We start from the raw sequence: 20,852 nt of genomic DNA on the forward strand, positions 1-20,852 counted from the left end.
AAAATGAACAATGGAGGCATACCTGGTAAGTCTCGGTTTCTTTCATTTAGATCTCATTGGCAACTGTAAAACTAGGCACTCTTACAGGTCAGGCAGAAGAAGGAACTAATGTTTACCATGGCTCCTATGTCCTAGGTACCATGCTTTACTCCATTCTGTCATTTAAATATCATAACCAATTTTGTGGATGAGAAAACGGAGGATCAGAGCAGTTGACTGCCTTATTCGCTGCCACACAGCCTATAGAGGGCAGGGATAAAATTTAAATTGGAGTTTATCTGACCTCAAAGCTTGTGCCTGTTCAAATGCCAGGAACTTTCCTTGTCCCTCATGGCAGATCTGAGCTTTCCTTCTTTTGACCTTCTCAGTGAGTTATTTTCCCTACCTCGTGCTGGATTATAAAGTGCATAAGGGCACAGGCTGCATTTTGTTCATCTCTGCATCCCTAAATAGTGCCTAGCATGGTGCTTTAAAAAAGCAAATACCTAGTAATATTTACTGGATGGAAATAAACCGCGTTTAGGGTTACGAGGTATAACAGAAAAGTCACATCTATATGTGAGCTGTGTTAAGAACAACCCCAGTTCATTTCCACAAGCCAGAGATGTTGGGCTTACTGCACAGTGCTTACCTGTCTCTGTTCTTGGTGGACAGGCTCTGTTCCACGCCTTCCATCAGGTTCCTGAAGCACTGGGCCAGGACCTCCTGCTTGGGGAGAGGCTGGCTGTTGATCAGGCTTGCCCTCAGTTCGCTGAAATACTGTGGGGAGACGGAACAACCTCAGGGCCCTGACTTCAAACCTGGGCCCCGAGAGAGCTGTGGGGGAGGAGTTCTACCTGCTCCATCTGCTTAGTGCTCCTGACTCTCAGGGGAGCTCTGGTCCAGGCCCCACTTTGAACTTTAAGCCTTCAGAGAAAACCAAGGCAGTAGATACATTGCTAGGTATAAACTGTATTGTCCCTTCTCATAAAAATTTCTTGCTATAATTGTTCTATGGTCACTGAACAATTTAGGTCCTCTGTGGGGGACCGAGCATGTGAAGGTCTTCCTGACTCTCCTCTCCACTCATCACAGAAAGGCTGAAAGGAAAGAGGAAGGGCCTTTCAGGCTGAGGCAAAGAACTTAACAGGGAGAACTTGGGGTGACTGGAGGAAAAGGCCCAGGTATCCCCCCTCAGGCTGCATCATCATCTGGGCTTTAGTGAATCACTTCTCAAACAACCCCAGACTTTGTCCCAAGTCCCTGTCCCCTGGGTTAGGCTGGATCTGCTCTGTTGAGGCGGGGAGCTAAGGGGCTTGCGTAGCTCTGGGAGAGCGTTCCTGAACTAGGAAATCCACCTGTCATACCTGGTCACAAAGAACTACACAACCCCTTCTCCTCTGCTGGGGTCCGCTACCTTTTACACAAACACAAGCTCTCGTGCTTACACACAGATTCTAATCATTGGAAACAGCTTAATTTCGGCACAAAGACAACATTTTGTCAGTCATGTGTTTATCCTTCCAAGCCCAAACAGCATGATATTTAATTTCCATCATACATTAAAACGGCCCACATCAAAAACACACGTAATTAATATGTAGTCAGACTAATACTTAAATACTATATATCAGAGGCATTACACTTAAACCACAATGTCTTCTTGAACAAGATTGGGAATGCACAAAACTACTTATTTTTCCCTTTTATAATGATGCAGTGACTCACACCAAATAGAAAATTATTAGTTTTTCATCCCAAACCGTGAAATATTGCCTCCATCAGTAAAGTATAATATTGTGATGTCATAAGCTTTTTCTAAACACTGAATTTGCCCTTATTCCCTCTCAATCATTTTAAAAGAACTGCTCTCTTTTATAGAGCTTGGATTTAAATCACAATAACACCAAGGGAAGATGAATGACAGTGCTATTGAATGTGGCTAAAATTGGATACTTCGGCACAGGTGAATGATGAGACAGCTCTTCTCTTTTTGATATATTTTCTTCTTCTATTAGTTTCCTTCCAAGGCTGGGATTTCAGTTTGAATTTTAATGTATGCGGCTGCCTCTAATCTCACTGTCTTTCTCCCCAGTACTATCTTATTGTATAGACAATTCATTCTCCTGAGCAGTAATGTACTGTTCCTACTGACTGCTGGGGAGACAGGGGTGGGTTCGAGAGGAAGCTGGAGGGCCTGGGAAGCAGCCCAGGGTGGTGAGTGCATTTAACAAGCTGGGGACTCGTGCTCCCAGGTGAAGGGTGCTGGCTCTGCGGTGAGTCCCTGAGGGCCACTACAGTGCAGGGCACTGGGGATCCCAAATATAAGAGGGAGCCAAGCAAGAAGTAGGAGAGTCGTAGCTCAGAATTCCCCTGGAAACAGAAGAGGGGAGTGAGGCTGAGCTTGAAGAATACTGAGCAAACCACCTGCCAATGCGTGGGGAGTGCTGGGTTCCAGGAGAGCTGGTCTTGAGGCCTCCACTTACCTGAAGAAGATCTTTGGGGAAGGGCCTGCTGGGGGAACATGGCCTTGCCCCGGGGCGCTTGAGGTCCCAGCTCAAGCTCCGTTGTTCCTTCTGTTCTTGTCACAGCTTGGCCTGGTGCACAGCTACTCCCTCCCCGCAGTGACCCCCTCCCATGGACCTTCCTGTGATCACACTCACCTTCTCATTGAGCAGGATGAGCCCCAGGAGAGGCCTGGATACTGACCACTGGTTCCGACAGTCTTCAAAGACAATGGTGTTCATGAGGACAGACATCATCTAGAAGACAGAGTCATATGAAGACCCTGGCCCAGAGGTCCCCCAGTCCCAGGTCTTTTTTGTGCTTACCTTCTACCCCTACATTTTGCCAACAGCCATGAGGGCTCTTCCTGGACCAAGAGCTTTGACTCTGTGAGCCTATAATGCTGCACGTAGGAACTCTTGGCCAGCTCCCTGATAAGAGTTCCCACCACCAAAAGCTTTGGTGAGAACCTTCTGGGTGGGCAGAAGTCAGAGGTTACGAGGCTAAGAGGATCAGTCTCTGCCTCCCAACCCTGGTATGCTGTCCTCCACGCTAAATCGCCAGGTAAAAGCCCAGCTCACCCTCCTTTCTGCCTCTCATTTCACCACAGGTCAAGTTATGAAGGGGCAACATCTCTCAGAGGGAGGGAGAAATGGGATACATTCCATGTGACCTCGGAATGTCCCGTTTCCTACGGCTCAGGCTCATTTGGTCTTCACTAATTCACTTACTCCCTTCACTTTTACATGTACATACTCATCCATCCTCTTAAGTTCAAAGTCTGCAAGACACTTAAAGAGAATAGGCATCTACCGCAACCTCTGCCTTGAGGAGGTAGAAGCTTCCTGGGGCAGAGCACAGAGCAGAGAGACAGCCAGAAATCGGGCTTGGCCAAGTGCAATGGGCTACCAGCAGAGGGAAGGATGCTTCTGGGTCTCTGAGAAGTCAGGGAAGGTTCCACAGAGAAGGTACAGTTTAGGGGGCGCATCATAAATGCATTCTAGGCAGAGAGGGCAGCAAAAGAGGAGGCTGGGAGTGAACTGAGTGTGGCAGGAGAAAAGAGACGGGGGCCAGAAGCAAGACCCCAGGGTCAGGCTGGCAGACCATGCTGAGGAGCCTGGACTTCATCCGGATGAAGTGGGAGCCAGTGGTGGGTTTGCGGCAAAGGAGAGACATGCTCAGATTTGCACTTAAGTAAGATCCCTCTGGGGACATGCAGAACGTGTACTCTTGCAGGTGACAGGACAGAAGGAAGCCCGGGGATGGGGCTGCCGCAATAGTCTGGGCAAGTGGCTGTGAAGCAAGCTGCGTTCACCTATGTGGAGCTGATGGCACACTTTCCTTGCCTTGGACTCTTTACCGCCCACCTCTAGTCCTTCTGTTTCTGCAGCTTCAGAGCCCCTGTCCCGCAAAGAGCACAGGGGGAAATGGCAGTTACGTGGCAAAGGCTACCACCCACGTGACCCTTGGCTGGGCTTCGGTGACGTCTGCTTTCGTTGCTGCACTGCTGCAATCCAATTTGCCCTGGGATCTCAGGCCAGTTATGGAACCTCTCCCTCTCTCTGTGTCACTTGCATTAGCCATAAAGAGGGAAATAATAATCCAGCACAAGAAAGTTCTGAGAATCAAATGAGATGGTAGGAATAGAAAGTGTTGCAAAGAGTAGAAAGTGCCATAAACATTTAAGGTATGTGATAACAACAGTACTGAGCATCTTTGTAGCTCTAAACATTTGCTACCCCATATATCATCATCATCCTAACAGTTAGGCTGGTTGCAAATGAAATCTGCCAATTCCATATTTATTGTATGTCCGGTCTCTCTGGGGAGAGGCAGGACTTAAAGCCCGGCATGCTGAACATCGTTTGCAGATTACATGTTTTCATGTACAATCTAACAAGCGACCCAAAGTCATACAGCCACAAATTAAATTGACAAGCAAAACTAACAGATCTATGGAGACAGTCTAAAATATTATGGGCTTCAGAATCTGAAGGCAGAATGGATATTTTAATGGAAAAGATTAAAGTTAGAAGCACCAAACTCCTCTAGTAACTGACAAAGCATCCTGAAGCGATGTGCCAATTACTTTATACGGTTCTCCTGTGGATTCATTTGTCTGAATGCATGTATTTATGTCTGTAATAAGTAAGGAGATGTTTGAATAAAATACTTTTCTAAAAATAAAGTTGGCTAAAGTGTCTGATTTTTGAAAAAATTGTTTTACTCTTCCAGAAAAATGGGAATTAGTGAGCAAATCTGCTCAAGTGGTATTGACATGGCAGCTCGTTTCCAGAATTCTTTTTTTTTCTTCTTTCCAATAATCCTAGAGGGTACAGGGGACACAGCTCAAGCAATGTGGCAAATTCCTTTGGATAAGCTCTCCCTCTCCCCATATGGAAGAAAACTGGGTAAAATGCGTAAGTACAGAATCCTGATCCAGGTACTGCAAAATCTCTCGTGGAAGGCTCTCTGGTTAATGACACGAACAGACGAAGACTGTAAGGAGAGAGCCCTTGGCAACTCTGCCCCAGCCCACCTCAGCCTGCGCAGAGTCACAAAGCACCACAGGATTTAGTACAAGGGGTGCTGTGAGCGGGGCCTCCACTCCCCCAACTTCTGCTCACTTCCCATACTGTTACAGGATGGCTGGAATGGCCATTTTAGATATGTCCAACCAAGGCTGCAGTTTTCAGGGCCCGTGTCCAACACATACATTATCCACTGTACTATCTCAAGCAGCTAATACACCCAACCAGGGGAGCAGCCATTTGGGAAGGGGAGCTGTGTGGCTTGGTCCACTTAGAAAAACCATGCTCCCCATTGCCTCAGCACTTACTCCTTCTCCTTCTGTCTTCCCACAGGCATGGACGTGAGCTTGTAGGAAATTTCTCTCAATGAAACAAAACCAACATCGTATGGTAGGGACAGGCTTTGGAGCCAGTCAGAAATGAGGCCAAATCCGGCCCTGCTTACCTAACCTAGGATGCTGGGCAAGTCATTTCACTTCTCTGAGCCTTTATTTCCTTACCTATAAAATGAAAGATTACAGCAACTACTCTGAAGGGCTGCTTTGAGGAATGATTTCCTTCGTCTATATCAAACATTTTGTTCTGTGTTTGCCACATAGTAGGCACTCAATAATTACCGGTATTCCTTTACTGCAACTATGGTTTCCCTCTTTGGTGTGATCCAGTGGAATTTCACGGTTCAAGGAAGAACCCCATTTCATGTCTTGATTATGTCCAGATCCATGAGATTACAGTCTCCTCACAATTATCTAAATTTAATAAGAGTTGCAATAAAAAAATAACCTACCATAGGAAATAGTCCAAAAAGCAGCCCTATTTGGTCTGGCACACGTATTAGCATGGAGTTTGAATGACAGTGTTTCTGCTGTTCTGAAAACTTGTAATCTTCCAAAAAATACAAAGCTACTACAAATATCTGACCTGGAAAGAAAAAACAAACTAATGTTGGGGCGCCTGAGTGGCTCAGTCGGTTAAGCGTCCGACTTTAGCTCAGGTCATGATCTCACAGTTTGTGGGTTTGAGCCCCACGTTGGGCTCTGTGCTAACAACTCAGAGCCTGGAGCCTGCTTTGGATTCTGTCTCCCTCTCTCTCTCTGCCCCTCTCCCGCTTGCTCTCTGTCTCTGTCTCAAAAAAACAAAATAAAACAACAACAAAAACAAACAAAAAAACCAAAACATTAAAACAAATTAAAAACAAACGAAAAAACCCAAAGTAATGTTGTGTCATCTGGATCTCTGTTCACTCCTCAGCAACTCTCCTATGTTCCCACCCTAAGATGCTTTGGGCACAAGCCCCAAGCCAAGTGGACTTTGCAACCCGAGAATGCTGGGTGGCACTCTCCCTACCACAAGGTGGTAATTACATGCTCTCACTTCAGATGCTTCCTGTTCTGTCTCCTGCTGATGCAGAATAAGCAAAGATGTGGTTTGTGTTGAATGCTTTGCTGCTAGATGGTGAGTATGTACTCTAAAGAAATTGGACGCCCAGTGGATCTAGAAGCTGGTAGAGCGGGATGGCTGGGGTCACATGGCTGGAGTGAGTGCGGGGTTATGACTGGTAGTGAGACTTGTCTGTAAACTCCTGGGTGCAGGGACCATGGGGCGGTGGCGGGGGCTGTTCTCTGTGTCCCCAGTGACCAGCATGGCATTTAGCACACACCAGAGGCTTAGGAAATAGCTACTGAATGAAAGAATGGATATGCGAATAAATGAATGAGAAAGGATGAAATCAACTATCAAGAGCGTATAAGGAGCTAAAGAACCGAAAGAAGATTGTATAAAACACAGAGTTCTGGCCTCAATCTCTGGCTAAAATCTGAAATGGATAAATATCTAAACCAATACACTGTTCGTTTCCAAGGATCTGGCCTTTGTGCTCAGAGCCCGAGAACTCTTCTAAGTCCCTGGTGTCCCTCCAGCCAGCAGCTCCCAGGGAAAGCCCTCAGTGGGGGGGCTTCCGGGTTACAAAGGCCGAAGGCTGACCCACCGTCTTCTCTACCAACAAGCACTTGCACCCAAGAAGCTGTGCCGGATGAGTCTTCTCACTGCCCAAAGGTACTAACAGTGACCGTTTACGGAGAGCTCAGCACTCTGTTCAGCACGTGTATACGCTGTCTCTACGCCTCAGGTAACCTTGAAGTAGGCATTATCCTCACTTCATAGACTAAGGATCTGAGGTCCTGAGTGAGTAAGTAACTTGCTCAAGGCATCAGGCTACCAGCTATCAGGAAGTGAGGCAAGATACGTGCACAGGTCTGCCCAAGTCCAGAGGCTGTGCCTTCATCACCACCATGCCAGCCTGTCGCCTGCCACTCTGGGGCTGCGTGTGAGGATCAAGACCGCCAGCAGTGGTGGCGGGGGCACTGTGTCTGGCCCCTGCTGCAGACTGCCAGGGAACGGATGGTGTGGGAGGAGAGGCTCGCTTCTGGGCATGGCTCAGTCTGGCACCATCAGCGAGCCTCCCGGACAGGCCGCCCGCACGCATCTCCTCTGTTCAGCCACCCTGCCACCTGCTGAAGAGTCAGGCAGCTGCTGGAATCCCCACAATGAGGATCCAGGGCAGCAATTCCTGGAGAGTCTGCAGATCTTCCTGCCTCCTACCTACAGCTTTTATAAATGTGGTTAACATTATTTGCAGACTCTCAAGATGAACAACAGTAGACATAATTAATAGATTGTCTCTGGAAAATGCTCCATTGAACGTTTTTCTAAAAATAACCATTTCCCTCCCACCAAAAGTACCACGTACATGGTAATTTACATTAACATCATTGAAAACAGTAAATTAAGCTAATTTCTTTTGAGTTACAATGTTCCCTACAAGGTGAACACTTTTCACTGTTCATGTTCTTAGAGCCTACCGAATAATACAACTAAACACTATTCCACAGAGTTCTAAGAAATAGATGAAAACATTCTAACCCTGCCTCTTGCTCCCCACCTGTATCAGAGAGACAAAAACTGAACCCGAGTAACGCTATGAGCCCTGATACTGCGGGGATCAAATCCTCAATATAGTTAGGGAGGTCCAGCTCTTCCCTCTCTATCCCCGCCTCTTTTCTCAGGGTCACACACATTTTCGTTATACTGCGACTTTGCTGCCTCTTGATCAGGGAAATGGAAAATGGGGATGGCACAAGAGTAATCTGTCCTATCTGAAAGGTGGTGCAAAGAGGGCCTGAGAAGGAGGCTTTGGTTTGACAAAGGAAGGACAGCCAGAGGACAGGTGAGAGGCCAAAGATGAAGCCACCCTGTGCCCTGATCTAAATGGGGCGGGGGAGAAAGACAAAGCAAGGGTGGTCAGAGCTGTGCCTAAGAGGTGACTTAATCTGTTAGGTTAGGGGCCTTAATGGGAAGAGGAGTAGAATACAAAATTACCCGTACCCCTGGCCAAGCTAGATTGTTCTTGATTTTGATGCAATGAGTTGGTGATGTCTGAGGAACAACCCATAATAACAAACTGAAGAGCTGCTTCTGAGTCTCAGGAAGCTCTTGGTACACGAAATTGGCCTTTCAGAAGGCCGGTAAGACAGGAGGGGGAAGGTTGGCCCTAGCTAAAAACACTGACACAAAAACACAAAGCAAAACCAGGACTGCCTGGATAGTGCAACAGGATCCAAAAGAGCAGAAAAACCTCCCACCCATCTCCACAGCAATTTTTCCGGAGTCCCATGCCCAGAATGGAGAGCCAGAGTCTGGGAGGCTCTGAACACTGCTGAAGAAGGAAAAGCTTCCAGGTTTTCAGTGCTTGTGGAAGTAAGGGAGTTGCTGTCATTACCAAGTGCTGTTCCTGAGGCCACGTGCACAGCAGATATTGAAATGTGATCCTCCTCAAATTAGATACTAGTCATCTTTAGGAAAAAGGAATCAATTGTTCTATCCGTCTGCTGTCTACCAATGTGATAGCAGTGGAATGTTATAAAAAATGAAAGCAATGGACAAATAAGTATATCTTCTCCTGCCTGGATTAACTACGCTGCACCATCTAGGTTACGTTAAATATCTGTACATATTAAACACTTTCCTAAGTTCTTATTGTGTCTTTACAGCCTCATAATAGTAGCAAGTATTCAACACGTTAAATGAAAAAAAAAAAATCAAGCAAAATGCAAGATGCAGTGAGCCTCTTTTTTAAAGAAACAAGATTGTAATCAATTACGGGTGACCCAGTCTCCTCTGGAAACTCATTTGGGAGTCTTGCCGATTTGGCCTTTTCACAATGCTAGCTTTGCTCAAAGTTAAAAAAAAAAAAAAAGCAAAAAAATCTTTTTACCAATAAACGAACCACTGGACTGATTAATTCAGCTGGTTTTGGTCACAGATTAGCAGCGCATATTTCCACATCTAAACTAACAGCACTTTCTGCCTCTACCCCCTCCTTAACAGAAAGTTACAAGACGCTTTTTTCTCCAAGTGATAAATGGCCTAGAATATTAGAAAAACTCTTCCATCCATTGTAAAATCTAAGGAAATACACAACCTGGTTTTGCTGTGGTTTCAATTTTCTCCATTACCAACATTACCCCTAGTTCTCCAAACATTCATTTTAATCATAGTTTATTCGGGAAAGAATTACCTGCCAGTCTCCTGGCTTATAAGAAAGAAGATAAAGTTGGAACGAAACTTCAGGATTAATTAATTGAGAGTACTGCATGTAATGTGTCTACTCCGAACGTTACAGCGCACATCACAATGAAAACAGTTTTATTTTCCATGGTTGAAATAAATTATAATAAATAATTCATTTCAATGGCAGAGACGTACTGGAGAGCAAGAGCAACAAAATTGACTACACTACACTGTGAGTCTCATTCTTGAATCTTCATTATCCATTTGAAACTTTTTACGAGTAGTAAATCATATTTCAAGTGGCTGCAGATCTCATAAAGCTGCTTGCTGCATTAAAATAAAACCAGAAAACCTGGGGCACTGGAAGGCTGTAGGGTTTGCCACTCAGCATTATTTGGGAAACTCTCACTCTTCTCTTGCCAGCATCAGACAAAACACTTCTCCATCTGATGTAAAAATTAAGCATCACTTGTCAAAAACATCATCTGTGTTTCTCTGGGTGGGAATGTTGGGAAAATCTGTACATAGAGGAATAGCCTTCAACTCCGAAGCCATTTTCTTCTTATTTTTATTCCCGAGTGACTGCCACACAGCCAGATTCTTGAACCTCTAATAGCCTATACTGGCTTCTGGTGGCCCCTAAATTAGCAAACATGTACAAGCTCAAAAGAGACTCCCAAAGGCACACGTGCTGTTCTGCCCCAAAAGACCAGTCAATCTTCACAGGATGGGTGATATTTAACTTGAATTTTAAAAGATGCGTATTTTAAAATGAATTTTGAATTTTTAAAAGATGCGGTGCCTGGGTGGCTCAGTTGGTTAAGTGTCCGACTTCGGCTCAGGTCACGATCTCACGATTTGTGAGTTCGAGCCCCTTGTTGGGCTCGGTGCTGACAGCTCAGAGCCTGGAGCCTGCTTCGGATTCTGTGTCTCCCTCTCTCTCTCTGCCCCTCCCCTGCTCACTCTGTCTGTCTCTCTCAAAAATGAATAAACATTAAAAAATAAATTAAAACCCCCTCCCCCCACATCACTAAAAAAAAAAAGATGCATATAAGCATCACCAGAGAGGAAGAATGTATTAGAGGACATAGAAGGAGAAAAGGCAAAGCACACAGGGCTTGGGATGTTTTGAGGGGATAGTCAGCCCCTGCAAGGGAAGCTTCTGAGAAACCTTTTTTGAATGGAAAGGATCAGAGCCAAGGGCAGGGAGCTGAAGTCTGGGCCGAATCCAGGCTCTAAAAGGCCTTTGCTGTCACGCTAAATGCAGAAGTGAGTTTGGGCCAGTACCTAAAGGGTAGCCTTCAAAGGATTTCCGAAGAACGCTGAGCTCTGGGATCTAGAACAATGACCAATGGGAGATTGAGGCGTGGCAACGATGGGTCAGGAGAAATGGTAAGGGCCCCAGCAAGGCTGGTAGCAGAGAGAGACAGAAGTGGTCAGAACCCTGGACTGCATATCCCATTTTCTTCCTAGGCAATGACAGCTTTCCAAGAAACACAACCTGCCACTGAAGCTGTAGATAAAGTGAGAGCTTTAAGAGCGTGGCCTCAAATGCGAAGGGCCTGGGGGCTAGACTGTCCCTGTAGTGCTAAATGCAGTGGAGGGGCCGCCGCTGTCCCACAGCCCAACAGCCCGGCAATGAACTCGGGAAGTAAGGAGCAGTGGAATGAACCCCAAGCAGAGTACATAAACATGCACGACAGAGAAAAGCACAAACACACGTTTATATTAAGTATTTGGTGATAAAGTAAACTCTAACTGAGGCCATTCAAAATCAGGGAAGAGAGTGGGAAATAGCATGAACGGTCATCCCAACATTTCCCAATGAATCTTGTATTTCAAAACAGAGCAACATAAGGCCTAATGGCACGAGGGCATCTCATGCAGTCATCAAAGCAGAGTGCAATGAATATTGTATTTCATAATAAATATATTATCCTTACAGTAGGAGTTTCCATGTTTCACTGCCTCTCATCTGTCACTACATTCTCCCTGATTTCCTGAAGGGATTTAGTTAGATGGACCTAAAAATCTTCATAACCAACAGTGGAGGATTATTTTACTTATTATGTTCAAATGACTTTGTGTGGAGAGAAAAAAAAGTATTTTTGTGGCACATTCACAGGGCCCTCAGAAGCATTTTCCATTAAAGATTAGTCTAGAGTTTATGTTGAAACCACAGAGGACAGCATGCTGCCTTTCAGATTTGAGGGTTTTTATTTATAGTCATCTAAATGGCATAGAGTGCTGGCCGGGAGGCCAAGGGGATGATTCAAAGATGTTACTGAGATTTGGAAGCTCTTTTGTCCTAATAATTACATAGGAAGCCTAAAGAATGATAGGAATAGCACCTCGTTCCTTAATTTATTCAGACATTTACCAACCACCTACTTTGTGCCAGGCTCTGTGTCACACCCTGCGGACATACAGATGAACAAGGCACAGTCCCAGCCCTCGAAGAGCTCACAATCAAGTAGGGAACGAGACACACAGCATGACAACACAGCACAGCAAGTGCCACAGAAGCTTGCACGGGAGGCTCTAAGAGACCAGAGGAGGCTGACTTACTCTGCCTCGGGGTGGGGGACAGGCAAGGAAGGCTGCACAGGTGACGTGCGGAGGGAGCTGTCGTAGAGAATAAGCAAAGTCTGACAGGCAGTCAGGTTGGCAGAAGGGCGAGCAGGTACAAATGTCTGGAGAAGTATTTGGGGGGATGGCGAGCAGTTCTGTGAGACTGGAGAGGGTGTGAGGGGGCTGGTGGTGGCAGAGGAGGATGATCAGGTAGCCGGGGCCAGATCTTGTGAAGGGCCTAGTAATGTGTGCTAGAGCACATGGGTCTTATCTTGCAGGAAATGGGGTGCCATTGAAGTTGAATGAATCTTGCAGTGACACAGGAGAAGGGCAAAGCTGGTGTAGCTGTTCTCCGGACGGTCTGAACCCATAGGAGGCCGGGGCCATCCGACTTCCCCCAATAAAATGCATCTCTGTTCCTGTCCTGGGATTGGGAGAGCACAGACACGGAAGGTTACCTGCTTGGGTTCTGCACCTCAGTCAGGACAGAGCCTGGCTCCTTCTTTGCTGGCTCTGTTGCCAGTACCCTGAGAAATGGCAGGGTTGCCATTACTTCCCTTGGCCCACAGCACATAACTTAATAGTGTCCCTTGTCAGGAACGGTTCTCTTTGTCAGGAAGCTTTTTATTGATGTTCAACCTTCATTTTCCCTTTCTTAATAATATCCCATTATGCCAATACTCCATTGTGCCATGCTAAGTAATTCCCTTTCCTCCTTGGCATTTACATCTTCCAAGTATTTATAGACTTATCAAATGCCCCATTTAGTTGTCACTTAGGCAGGCTATACATACTTAGCTTCTTTAATCTGGCCCCATAAGCCAGCCCTTCCATTCTCCTAAATCACTTGAGTTCTTTCCTCCAGGTTTCTGTCAATTTGTTTCCAGCCCTTCTGTAACACAGGGGGCTCGGGAAAGAGACGGGGTTGGGGAGGGAGGGTTTGCTCCTTCTGAGGGATAAGAACCCAACATTTGCTGAGGGCAGAACTTCTTCCTTAAAGGGCAAACTCCAAAACAGGCCAGGCCTCTGGAGGGCCATGAGCCCCGCTTGATGTCTACTAGCTTTCTCTCGTCTGCACACGTTTCAAGTCACTAATATTCTACTAGCAGCTCTCATTACGTGCTGGGCGCACACAGGCGACACGTGCGTTAAGTGCCTACTATGTGTCAGGTGCCCTGCTAGGGGCTTCTCCTTCCTTCTTCTCTCCCTCTTCATTTCTCATGCTTATTCGATGAATGCTCAAAGAATTACTGAGCTCCTACTATGTGCCAGGCACAGCACGGTGGCACAGAATTGAAATGTGGTCCTTGTGGCCTTAAGAAACTCATGGAGCCTAAGTATTTATCAATCTCTTATTGCCCACCCATCAAGTTGTTTCCTTCCAATCTTCAAGGGTCTCTGAGAAAGGGTCATCATGCACTTAACTCTGATCGACGCTTTTAGTTTCCCGAGTGGAACTTCTTTGTCCTATCTAAAACTAGATGCCACATTAAGGATGGGCATTAACACAGCTCTTGCGTAGGATTTTCTTTCTGGTGGTTCTCTCTGGGGCCTAAGAGAGTTCCCTCCAGGCCTTGCACTTCCCATCACTCCTTCTTAGCAGTTTACTTTACATGCCTTATTCACATGACCTCAACTAAGTATGCACTGAATGTTCCTCTTTTGCACAGTAATGATGTTCCAAGTTATGGGGTAGACTGAGGAGTGACAGAATGGGAAAGAGCTGAGGCAAGGAATCTTGGCTACAGTCTTGGGGAGTCTGGGCATGAGACCACAGGAGGGACTAGTTCAACTACCTGATCCTGGGGGCCAGCTCCAGCAAGGTGCAGAATTGCCCTGGCTGAGTTGTTGGTATCTCTGAAGAGGTAAGGTAACTTTGCCAAGTAGCATCACTGGTATTCAAAGCCAGGTACGCTGACTGCACAGTCTGTCTGCTCTGATTGCCGTAAAGCAGAAAATCCTCAACGAATACAGAATGTGCAATTAGACAGCTCTGAAGGAGGACAGAATTTCATCAAGTCTGAAAGCACTCAGTCTGTATCTTCCTAAGCATGACAAGGGATAAAGAATTAACATGCAAAAGTTCTTTTTGGTTGCAAAGCAGACAAAGCAGCAGTAACTCATGACAGGTCAGAGGATTAGGGAACTTTTATCTTGTTCTGCCAGCAGGAATCAGATCGTAATCAAATAAGAAGCTTTCTTTAACATACTACATGAGCTCATAGCCTCACCAAGTGGTTGCTGCTAGTTAAAAACTTTCCAACAGTTAAGACAGAAAACGAATACAAAAAGTTCAGTTCACATCTCTAGCACACACATTATTAACCGTTCAAGTAGGTGAAAAACCAGTAATAACTGTAAAATGAATAAATCACACCATCATCAAGCTGACCCTCACTTTATACAGTGCCATTCCTTCAAGAAACTCAAAGAGCTTCTCATACCATTCACAATGCCACTTGGGGAAATACAGGTGGGAAAAATGCCAGGAAAGAAGAGTAGGTGAAGGCCCTGGGAGGCCCTGATAACATAAAAACTGTCAGATCCAGAGACAACAAAGCCTTAGTTATTACATTCTAGGTATTGCTATTTACTGGCTGGGTGATGTTGGGCAAATTATTTCGCCTCTCTGAACCTCTGCATTCTTGTCCCATATGGGCACTGTGGATTTCACTTGTTGATGTACTCGTTTTCCCAAGTTAAGAAAATAAACCATATTGACCCTCCCCTCCCCCTAGAGTTGCTGTGAGATTCAGAAGAGGCTTTAGGTGTGAAGACATATAAATGGAAAGGGTCCCGGAGTTTCTTTTCATTCCTGCTGTTGCAAGACGATGCCTGGAGTACACAGGAAGAGTAAGTGAGGAAAAGTCTGTTTGGGGCCAAGAATCATATCCACATTCACACCGTGCCCCCACCCAGTCCAGTGAGGGTTTGTGATCTTGAGCATGTGTGTCACACAAACTCTAAGACAGGCAGAACACGAGTGTGGGACCAGAAAGACCCAGGTAATCTGGCTGAAGTCACGGCCTTGGGATTTCCTGGAAAGGATGTTTTTCACATTTGTATACATGAACAGCAGGTGTATGTTCTCCTTAGGGAGATAAAAAAGTTAACTGGTACCTGTATATTGTTTTTCAAATTTTCCCTATTTATTGAATACCTTCTCTGTTAGGTGAGTCTATACTCATTGGTTCACTTTGTCCTCACACTTCCGTGAGTCAAGAATCTTTTGGCTGTGAGGACAGCAACTACTATAGACAAAACTCAGACCTAAAAGGGGTGGCCTGAGGACCCCCAGACTAGACACTGCGGGCAGGCCTCTCAACAGCTGGGAACCACAGCCGGGAAGGCTGGTGCGATCTTTCTTAGCCTCTCTCTGGGGCTGCTGATCTCCTTCGAGATCCTCCCAGCATGTTGCTGCTTTTTTCTCTTGCTGTGAACTGGCTACTTCTCTGAGCACATAGCAGAGAATGGCTCTTGGTTTTTCAAGTCTTCACGTCAAGTGAAGACCAGAGGCTGACCAACATCCTCTAAATCCACGGGAGTTTCTAAGTCTGGGGAAGAGGACTCACTGAGCCAACCTGGGTCAAGTGCTTGCTTCTTATCTCATCAATTTTCAAAGGAAGGGCCCTTTGCTTAGGGATTTATAACTGAATGAATGTTGTGCCCCCCCCCCACCCCACCCCAGCCTGCCTTTGCACCCTCCAGCTCCACCAATCCTGTCTCTAGGTCATTTAAAAGTAATGTTGTTAAGAGCACAAGGTTCTGGTACTTATTAGCTGTATGATACCAAGTAAGCTACCTGACTTCTTAAAGCTGCAATTAAAATACTTTGATTATAAAATGTAGAAAAGAGTATCTACCTCACGAAGTAGTGAAACTTTATAAATATAAATACAAATTATATAAATATATAAGTATATTTATATATATTTAAGTACTTAGCACAGAGCCCAGCATATGATAATTATTTCTACTTCTTTTTCATCATAGTCATTCATCATCATCATCATCTGAGTCTGAGGTCGCTCTTCCCTAGTGACCTCTTAGGTCTTAGTGACTCTGCAGGAAATAAGCCTTCTATTTTAGGATGGGGGAAAAAATCTAGATCTTTAAGAAGGAGGTGTGGAAATTCTTTCACTTTGGAGTGGTATGGTAAGGAACCACTTCCAACTCAAATCTTTTCTGGTCAAGATCATCAGCTTCTTTGTGATATCATACAAGTTTAGGATCCTTCTGGTGAGCCCCGGGCTGGCTTGGGTGTGACACAGGAAGATTGTCTCAGTGTCATTTCACATGTCACAGAAACATGGCTTAGTGTATAAAGACTGACTTGTGTTATGACTTGGGAGTGCTATTCCTAAATGACTCGTGTGTGTGAAATATGGGTAAATGCTGCTACTTGGGCTGTGTTCACATAAAAAGGGAGGTTTCATCTACAGAACTTCTGAGAGCAGACAAAATCATCTCTTTAGAACACACATTGTGAGACACTTCCCCAGAGGTGGTGTCAGTATTTAATCTGTACATTAGTAATATTCCTTGCAGAGGCTTTAAAAAAGGACACATTTAGTGGACTTTTATTCTTAATTTACCACGATAGCCAATTATGCCGATCATCATTAACGGAGAGGCTAAAAAACCATCTTGCTTGCCATTTACCATATTGGGTGAGAGACTGTTATAAAGCATGACTGATTATTATTGGGCTCAATCTGTGTAAAACTGCATTTTTTCCCCATATAAAATGTTTTCTATCTGTTTTACATGAGTGTGAAGGAAAAGGTATGGCCGTTGCTCATTTTGTACAACTCCTTTGCTATTCTGAGAACGTTTGCTGCAGACTAATAGCAAAACTGACTGTGCTAAACTGTAGATAAAAGAACGGTGACAGATTGCAGTCACTTTAATTCATAAAGAAAATACTTGGAGCCCCTGGGAATGCCAAATCAAGCCACCAGCACCCAGTGACTTCATGCTAAGTCACAAACCACATCATATATTTTAGTTTAAACACAAAGGCTAATGGGCATGTGACTTATTTATTTCAAGTTCTTCTTTATGAAGAGCTGGCTCTTTTTCTTTTTCTTTTTTTTTAGCTCTTTGGAAAACATTATACTTTCCCTATTCTATAAACATACAAATATAATTGTAAAATGACATCATTCTGTTTTCATTTAATTACCCCTGAAATGCTTTCTATTTAATATTCATTACTCAAAAGCTAATTTAAAAGAGAAAGAGATGCGACTTATTAAAAAAGATGTACTGTCATTCACAGCAATAGTTATCTAATATACAGAAGTTAATAAAGCAGATTAATCTACAAGTCCCTTTAAGCCATTCTTGAGTTTTGAACAACTGCCTCTTTGACCTTTCACCTTCATGCTGTGCACCAGTAGCAGGTGCCAGCTGTACAGAAATTATGGCTGCGCGTTTGAACGCAAAATCTTTTCTTACTTTGCTTCTGACCAGCAGCTGACCCTGTAGGAGTGATTGTTTCTGGTGCCGGCCTAAAGGCTACATAAACCAGTAGCAGATAAACAAAAGGCTACATATACCAGCTGCCTTGCCTAAGGGTACCGTCCTAGGCTGACACCTCCACTCCTTCTCCAGCATCCCAAATTGCTCCTTGTTTGTTTCCATACATGCATTTCATCCTTGTTATATTGTGCAAGGGATGGGTGCAGGAGAAAACCCCCTAAAACAACAACAAAAAACCCCCGTCCCTTCCTTCGAACTTGACTTTTGAGTATTCCATGTCAAACTGTGTTATTATGATGCTAATCTAGGCCTGATTTAGCAACTTTAATAAGAGGCTAAACCCTCTTGTAATTAGATAATAAAATTTTATTATGTATTTTAATATTAAAAGTCTTAAAATCAAACTCTTCAAATCATACACTGGTACAGAACTAAGGTACTTAAATATCATAGCGCCAGAAAATGGGAACTTGAAAAAGCACATTGTGGCTAATTTTTCATTCTCAGAAATGTAAACATGGAATTCCTATGTGGTGGCAGGGAAAAAGCTCCAACACTCTTAATTATGTGCAGGGAAGAATGAATCTATTCAAGTATGAAGCACACTGTACCATTTCCAGCAACAGCGTGAGATGGCTTTGACAGTTATTTCTTGGATACAAATTACACAAGTATAAAAACAATCCCCATAATGATTAAATGCAGTTATGTACATAGGAGAATACCAGTGCAAATGGTAACATATTTAAATGGTTTTTCCTTCATTAAAAAAATTATATATGATATTAAACCATCAATCACTGCTGAGGCACAGGAGTTTAAATGTATTGTCACTGGTTGAAATAAATGACTTGGAGACTGAATTCTGGCTCACTCAATATGGTGTCTTTGCTGTTGCTTAGTCACCCAACTCTCTGCTGGTTTGGGCTACATCTGGTGGATTCCATCCCTTTCAATTAATAAGGCAAGTTATGCTATCAATGGATTACATCTTTAAACTGTGCTTAGAGGTAAAAAAAACACATGTCCTAGTGAAAAAAAAAAAAAGCAAACCCAACCCTTCTCTGTTCCGTTAGCTGTTCGGAACAATATGTGAAATGCTTATTCCTTTCTTCACCCATGTGTAGAATGAAATTTTCTTGTGGCATTCCAGCAGGATTATTATACAGTATATAATGGTATACTCTTATCTCAGCCCTACCATTTTGTTTGATTATGTAGTGACCTATGACTATGCTGGATTTGAAACATAAAGTCACTGCCTGCAGATTTTAATTCTGAAAATTAACTTTTGGGGGTTGGTTTTGCAGACGTTCATTGACTGTCACAAGGGTCAGGCTCTGCTAGATGCTGAGACATGCATCAAGCTGGATGTGATCTCTGGGGAAGAAAAGGTACTCTGTTAAAGACAGGTATGACAGTTCTGAACATAATTTGATGATTCATAAATCAAGAATAGGTTTTTATATGAACTGATTTTTCGGTCTTAAAATACTATTTGCGGGGTTATAGTTGAAATTGTCATTTGACAAATATTTCCATAACAAAAATTATACCAAAATGGCAAAGATAGGGTATATGGCAAAAAATGTGGACTAGAATCATCCTTCTAAAGATGGATACATAATTTTATATCACAGATGCCATTTAAAAAAACTAATGTTTTTCTATTTTTAAAATTATGTACTTTAAATTTCTTTTTTTTAATGTTTTTTTGTTTATTTCTGAGACAGAGAGAGACACAGCATGAATGGGGGAGGGGCAGAGAGAGAGGGAGACATAGAATGAGAAGCCAGCTCCAGGCTCTGAGCTGTCAGCACAGAGCCCGACACGGGGCTCGAACTCATGAGCTGTGAGATCATGACCTGAGCCAAAGTCGGATGCTCAACCGACTGAGCCACCCAGGCACCCCTGTACTTTAATTTTCTAAACTGATCTTTAGGAGTTGTGGTCACAAATTCATCACTCTTAAGAGTTTTACTCCCTTGTGGGCTTTTATTTTATTTTATTTTATTTTTTTCCTTGTGGACTTTTATTATATGGCTGTTATCTAGACACTTTTGTCCAGTCCTGGTCCTCTCAGATATTTCTATTTGATCCTTAGTAATTAGACTGCGTGTGTACACACAAGCGTGCGTGCATGCGCGTGCACACACACACACACACACACACACGCATATACTTGACCAAACTGAACTTTAATTTTTGCCTCAGACAAATATGGTTATTATGAAAATAAAAAAAATGTTTGGGAGATGTTAACTGAGTTTCATTGGCTGTTTATTGCATCCGTTCTGTATGCAAAGACACAACCTAAAAGTAAATAAATGCCCTCTTTAAGTCTGAGTAGAGACTTACGTACAGAATCAAATATATGAGCAAAATAACAGCATCCTTTTTAAACAACTACTCAAAAAAGTGTGCTCCAAAAATTATCAAAACATCAGCAGTGCCACATGGGATGACCATGAGAAAGACCGGGAATCATGCTTTGCATGATCTCTGTTCTGAAATTCTCTAGGATTACATAATACATTGGTGGAAAACCGGTAACCAGACATCCACTGCTGGCCTGCAGAGTGTTTTTATTTTCTTGTTTTTTTAAAAATTTTCAATCAGTGGCCAACATGAAAAAAACCCTGGATTTCTGGTTCTCTTTGGGTGGGGGTGGGTAATCTCTATATAGCTGGCAACACTGGGTCCTACTTTCTTACAGGGCAAGAATAAGCTGGGACTATGTGGAGGCTGTCCCCGTTAGACAGGGATGTGTACACAACTTTGGTTTCTTTCCTGTCTACCTCATTCAAGTTCTCTGTGTGGCTCTGTAGGACCTTAGTTTGTGAAACTCTGTAGAATGGAAACGATAGGGAGAGGGATGCTCAAAGGTATTGGTTTGAGACTCACCAATGTAAGCAGCCCTTAAGAACAGCCTTCAATAGAGCTAACGGTACCCAGTCATAGTAGTAGAAGCTTCCTTTGGAAAAGAGAAGCTGTTTGTAACCAGAAAGGGATGAAAACTGGCACTCTATGCTGATGAGTCAGTAGTGAGAGTCAGGATGAAGCCTAGAGATGCATCGGGTATGGGGGACGGATATAAAGCACTTGTTGCTTCCCCACCTTCATTTCACAGCTGCCATATTGAGTCTGTCCTAGAAAAATCAGGTTAGAATAAACCTCAAGAGCTACCTCCAAGACATTAGAGAAAAGACACAG

General features: G+C 44.0%; 1 protein-coding gene across 2 annotated transcripts in view; it reads right to left on the minus strand.

Annotated features, from left to right (window-relative positions):
• Positions 1-20,852, minus strand: part of RANBP17 (RAN binding protein 17) — a 330,708-nt gene that overhangs the window by 1,629 nt on the left and 308,227 nt on the right. For both annotated transcript variants that reach the window (XM_042992442.1, XM_042992448.1), the window contains 2 exons: positions 2,643-2,741; positions 632-759 (listed from right to left, as the gene is read on the minus strand). In XM_042992442.1, coding sequence (XP_042848376.1) covers positions 632-759; positions 2,643-2,741 — 227 coding nt within the window. The remainder of the gene's footprint in view (positions 1-631; positions 760-2,642; positions 2,742-20,852) is intronic.

This window comes from Panthera tigris, chromosome A1 (assembly GCF_018350195.1).
Source record: "Panthera tigris isolate Pti1 chromosome A1, P.tigris_Pti1_mat1.1, whole genome shotgun sequence".
In the NCBI taxonomy this organism is placed as follows: domain Eukaryota; kingdom Metazoa; phylum Chordata; class Mammalia; order Carnivora; family Felidae; genus Panthera; species Panthera tigris.